We start from the raw sequence: 6,000 nt of genomic DNA on the forward strand, positions 1-6,000 counted from the left end.
ATACTCCACCTAAAGCTGTTGGAACTGGGTGGTGGGGAGGAGTGGCCAGCTGGAAGCCTGACCTCAGCTTATCTCCTAGCCCAGGCTCTCCCGCCACAGGGCTCCGGCACTGTAACTCAGGGCATGTCTACATAATTACTGCACTGAATCATGTCCACACTACCCTCTTTCTGTCCATAGCGTACATCCGCACCAGGAGCACTTCCACCGACTGAAGAGGGGCAGTGTTAGGGGCTGAGAGCCCGGGGTTGTGGCTGCCCCCACCGGGAGCACGGCAGCCACCTGAGCTCGGATCTCTCTGCCGGGAGCATGGCAGGCTCCCAGACACTGATCTCCCCACCAGGAACACAGCTGCCCCCAGGGCTCTCGGCTCTCTGCTCCCCACCAGCACATCAGCCACCCAAGATCTAGGTGCGGAGCTCCCTGCTGAGCGCAGCCTGGGTTCCCTGAGGCTGCTGTGCTCCCAGAGCAGAACAGAGAGCCCCGGTTTCTTGTCAATTTCATGGCTCTGTGTGGAGCTGTGAAATTGAAAAGAATGACAGCTGCCAGCCGTTGTAAGTAACCCGCAGCCTCTACACAGACACTGCACAGCCCTAACTATGCCCACACACGCCCTGCTCTGCTCACGGGGGGAGGTATGATGTCGGTGTAGCAGGGCACGTTCATCTCCGGGAGCACAGCTGCAGTGTGGACACTGACATAATTAGTGTAGACTAGGCCTCAGAGTCTTTCTACTGCCCCTGGCAGCCACTTCCACCTCTGCAGGGCTCCATTCCCTGCAGCTCCCTGCCAGCTTTCCTGGCTCTGCAGGCCCACCCAGCACTGTGACCCTGTGTATGAGAGCCAGGGATTCAAGAGAACAGGCATGTGGGGCCACCCTGGTCTCCAGAAGGGGTCTGTGGTGGCAGGACCAACCCCACATTCTCTAATCCCAGCTAGGGAGAGATCCATGAGGGAGGAGGTGGAGCAGGGGGGCAAGAAAACATGGGGTGGTTTGCACCTGGGCACAAGATGAACCTCCGGTCAGGGATCCTCCAGGCCACTCAGAGCCCCCCTCCTGGGGGGAAGCTCCCTGACTGCAATGGCCTAGGCTAGAGGTTAGAGGAGATTCCAGGGATTGGGCTTTAGCTTCATGAAGAAGCCAGCACATATCCCAGGGACTGTGTGTCCAAGCGCGCCGCCTGGTCCCATCTGAGGGTAGCAGGTCTGCACGCTCCCCTTTGGCTGCTAAGCTGCTGCCAGATCAGGGTCCCAGGAGCCATCCCACAGCCTGGCTCCCTGCAGGAGGGCCGGGGAGAGATTCCTGCATTGCATAAATACTGCAAGAGTCACTCAATCCCTGTTCTGTTCAGAGCCATGTTTACAATCCCGCCTTCCCCTCCTCACACTTCCTCTCCCGCTGCCACCCCATCCCATCTCCAGCCCCCTCCTCACCCCCTTCCCAGGGAGGGAGGAGCAGATCCCACCCCCTGTGGACCCTCTGCTTTGAGAACAAGCCTGGGCAGGTGTGTGGGGGTGGGGTGGAGGATATCTGCCTGTCACATGATCCTTTCCCATTCAGCTGCTGGGGAATGCAGCCCCTTTGCTGTCCGTGGCCACGTGCACTATTCACACACCTGCCCTGCAAGCCCCCTTCTCATTCCGCTTCCAGCCCCAGCACATACAGTTTCCCCAGGCCCCTGGGGATTCCTCCACCATGCCACCCAGAGTCTAGGCACACACACACACACACTCACTGCTCCACCCTCTAGTCCTGCCCATGGCTCACAGACAGGTAAGTGGGCGACTGCTTAAGGACAGGGCCAGCCAAACAGTGCATGGGAAGCAGGATACCTGGGCTCTATTTCCAGTTATGCCACTGACTTGCAAATCCCCTCCCCCTTCTGTGCCTCACCTTCCTCATCTGTGCAATGAGGCAGGAGAGACCAGGGCTCACGCAGGGAAGCTGGGAGCCTGCAATGGAGCATGCTAGACGGGGCAAGTCATCAGCTGCTCCTGAATCTGGGGCCGGGTGGGAGCAGCTTCCCACAGAGGAGAAGGCAGGCTGCAGCCAGGCTCTGCTTCCCTAGGCTGGCGGAGGTCACAGGACAGGGAAATTTCAGACAGCCAGGCCCGGGCAGGAGGTTCAAAAAGAGTGCAGCTACCCAGCATGCACTGCTCCACCTGGTCCAAGCAGCCTCTGCCCACCATCATCTGCCTCCAGCTCCATATTCTGTGCCCTTGGGCCCCTGCCAGCGCCCCCAGGACTACTCTGAGAGCCAGGCCACCCCTGGGTATCGTGTCCAATGAAAGGCCAGGGCTGCAGCACCAAGTGCGACAGGCTTTCACCCATCCTGCAGCAGGCAGGCCCCTGGTGCCTCACACCCCTGAGAGGGGAAGCTCGCGGAATCACCCTCCAAGAACAGGCTCCAGGCACAGGCTGAAGAGTTTCTCAGCTGCCTTCATTTTCTCAGAGCCTGCGGACTCTCAGACACAAAGCTGCCCATTGTTACCCACGCAGGCCTGGGCTATGTGGGTGGAGAGCAGGCAGGGCAGACTATGTAACAACCTCCAGAGCCCCCAGAGGGCTCCTGCACTGAAGATCTTCTGGTGGAGCTCCCCAGGGCTGGGCAGTAGATTAATCTCGATCTTAGCGTGATCGCGCCTGAGGGGCACCAGCAGGCTGGGGGCCCAGGGCTGGGATAGTTGAGGCTGTAGGTGGGGACTGAGGGGCACCAGCAGGGCTGGGGGGCCAGGGCTGGGATAGCTGAGGCTGTGGGTCAGAACTGAGGGCTGTTCAGGCGTGGACTGGTGGTTGACCCTCTTGCCCCTCAGTCCCGATCCACAGACCTCAGTTATCCCAGCCCTGGCCCCCCAGCCCTGCTGGTGCCCCCAGTTCCGACCCACAGGCCTCACTATCCAGCCCTGGGCCCCCCAGCCCTGCTGTGCCCCTCAGTTCTGACCCACAGCCTCAGCTATCCCAGCCCTGGCCCCCAGCCCTGCTGGTGCCCCTCATCCCACCTACAGGCCTCAACTATCCCAGCCCTGGCCCCCAGCCTGCTGGTGCCCCTCAGTCCTGATCCACAGATCTAATTACCCACCCTGGCCCCCCAGCCTGGGCAGGGCTGGGATAGCAGAGAGGCAGCAGGTCAGGATCAGTGGGTGCAGTGTCTGCCAGCACCGTACCCAGCAGCACCGGGTGAGGGGGGGGCAGGGCTGGGATAGCAGAGAGGCAGCAGGTCAGGATCAGTGGGTGCAGTCTCTGCCAGCACTGTACCCAGCAGCGCTAGCGATGCCCAGTGGCAGAAATAGAGGGCACCATGGGGAGGTGGCTCTTGCCAAGGGCCCAAAAATACTCTGGGCAACTTTCACCCAGCCTGGTTTCCCTGCCCTCAAACATGCTCCATGTGCAACAAACAGCAGCCCGGGGCCCCTTGCACTGCCCCCGCAGGGGCTCCACAGCAGCGCCCGCCAGCGCCGGCCCCGCCCAGCTCCCAGTTCAGCAGCGCCCCCAGGGCTGTTAACACGGGAGCAGCTCGCAGCAAGGTCTCCACCCCCGCTGTCAAGGCTTGGCCGGGGGCGCTGGCTGGGCAGGGGCTGGGCTGCCGTCCCCTGCGGGCGGGCTGAGCGGAGACTCCTGGAAAGGGGCTGCTCCCTGCTGCTGGGACGGGACATTTCATCGTCCCCCAGCTGTGAGCGAGAGGGGGGCAGCCGGTGGGGACCCCCAGCCCGCACGCTGCTCGGATGCCGCCCCGGCAGAGCCTTGGCACCGGGGATGGGGGAAGGTCCCAGCGCCCCCCAACCCATGTGCACCCAGCAGCGGCCCCACGGCCCCCTGCCCGCCACAGCAGGACTGGCCAAGCCCAGCCCCTCCGCCCTGGCTCCGGGCTGTTCCTGCTCCCACCGGCGCGCTGGGCTAGGAGCTGCCCCCGGGGACGGGACGGGACGGGACCGGACCCCCTAGCCAGGCACCCGGGCCGCTGCGCCCAGCACCTCCCGGGGAAGCCGCTCCCGCTTCGCGCCGGGGGGCGCGGCCTGTATTTTAAGGCGGCTATTTTTACCGCGCCCGCTCCCAGCACCGGGCCCGTCGGCTCCTACCCGCAGCTGGCGCCGAAGGAGGGAGCGAGGGCAGCGGCCACGTCCTACCGCCCGGGAGCGCTCCTAGGGGAGGCGCCGCTGAACCCCGCGGCCCCGCTCCCTCTCGCACCGGCCCACGCGGTCCCCACTCGCGGCTCAGCGCCCCCAGCCCGCCGGGGACAGAGCCAGCGACGCGGTCCGAACCCCCGGGCCAGGGGAGCTGCGCGCCGGCTGCGGGGGCCACCCTCCCGCAGGGCTCCGCGCAGACACGGGGCGGGGGTCCCCCTCGCCCCGGGACTTACCCGCAGGAGCGCAGCCAGCAGCAGCAGCAGCAGCAGCGAGCGGTGCGCCCCGGGGAGCCGCTGCCGGGGACCCATGTTCTGCCTTGGGGCGCAGCCGGGTCCGCAGTCCGAGACCGTCCTGCTCCCGGGATCCCGGCCCGCGCACAGGGTCCGGCCCTTTGTCTAACTGGGCCGCCGGGCGCCCGCTCCGGCCACTGGAAACTTTTCCCTTCGCCTCCTTCTTCCCTTGCGCTCTGCCCTGTCCCAGCAGCGCCGCTCCGAATCTCGGCTCCTCACTCGCTCCCGGCGGCTGGCGGCCAAACCCGGCCTGGAGTCCGGGCTCCGGAAGGGATCTGGGCGGGGGACGGGGAAGGAGCCAAGTGAAGTCACAGTCCGGCCCCTAGGAAGGGGGGGCACATCCTGAGCAGGGCCTGATCCTGCAAACAGGGACACACCTTGGTGACGTCACCCTGCACAGCCAGGTTCCCAGCTGAAGCCACTGGTACACCAGGGGACTTTCCCACAGAATCAGGCCCCTTTTAGTGTCTTCAGGTGGCCACCCAGAGCTGCTAGTCACTTTGGAAGATCCGGGCCCATATCTAGTGTTTCTGTCTCTTGCCATTGTATTACTGTATTTGGTGATTGTTCTTAAATACCCAGCTCCTGGAGTCTTGGGATTTGGTGAGAATCTCACCTTCCAGGTTTTTACAGAGTCGGTTCGTAGCCCTCTGTCCTGTGACCAGAGAAAAGCCTGAAAACTTGACCTGCAAAGGCTCAGACCACCCGGCAAAGAACAATTTTGTTACGTCGAAGTACAAAGTACGTCAATGACGTACTTCCTGCAGCTCTGGTGCTCACTCCCTTTCTGCACTGGCAGCTCGATAAAACTGCCCAGGTTCCCCTTCGTGTCACTTGAGGGCTTTCAAGCCCTGGCACACGCTGCTCTGTTTTCAGACACAGACGCTGCAGGGGTCACTCAGGACAAAACAAGCTGATTTGGCTGAAATGTGGGAAATGTTCAGAGTCCCTTTAAAACAGTGCAAGACTGGTTTCCTCACTGATCTCCCCATCGCTGGCAGGACCACAGCACAGATCTCATCATAGAATTGGTCCCTGGATCTGATGGCGGGATCAGGGTGCAAGTGTGACTGCAAGATCTGTTTCATGATCCCACTTTGCTGAGCTCGGTGGAGGTACATGGAGCCAGGGAAAGCGTGCCAGGCTTGTGCAGGGTGGAGCAGGCAAAGCAAACATCATGTACACCTCACCATGGGGTGCAGTTTTAATTTCCTGGGGGCACCGTTTCTCACAGTGACTGGCTGATTTCCCATGGTTTCTTCCACAGGTCTTATAATCACACCCTGCCAGGTATCTCTGCAGTGGTAGCTGCTGGGGAAGTGAGCAGAGCAGGGAATATCTCCTAGGGGGATATGAGTGTGATATCGCCAATAGGGACACAAGAACCACCTGTGTGTCAGGCTGTGGGATGGGGCACATGACCACAGCCAGGTTACTCCTGTGCACTGCTGCACCAGGAGATGCTGGGAACACTGCAGGGCCCCCCCGTGTGAGCCATGGCTGGCTCTGAACCCAGAACTTTCTGCAGTAAACGCATGGGCTGTTTCAGTTTGTGCTAAAGGAGACAACTCCGTTAGTTGGGCTA

The 6,000-nt window shown here is 62.2% G+C and overlaps 1 protein-coding gene across 1 annotated transcript in view; it reads right to left on the reverse strand.

Moving 5' to 3' along the window:
* Nucleotides 1-4,596, reverse strand: part of HSPG2 (heparan sulfate proteoglycan 2) — a 200,523-nt gene extending 195,927 nt beyond the window's left edge. The window contains exon 1 of the mRNA XM_075060406.1: nt 4,359-4,596. Coding sequence (XP_074916507.1) covers nt 4,359-4,433 — 75 coding nt within the window. The 5' untranslated portion in view covers nt 4,434-4,596. The remainder of the gene's footprint in view (nt 1-4,358) is intronic.
* Between the last annotated feature and the right edge of the window lie 1,404 nt (nt 4,597-6,000).

This window comes from Chelonoidis abingdonii, chromosome 23 (assembly GCF_003597395.2).
Source record: "Chelonoidis abingdonii isolate Lonesome George chromosome 23, CheloAbing_2.0, whole genome shotgun sequence".
Classification (NCBI taxonomy): domain Eukaryota; kingdom Metazoa; phylum Chordata; order Testudines; family Testudinidae; genus Chelonoidis; species Chelonoidis abingdonii.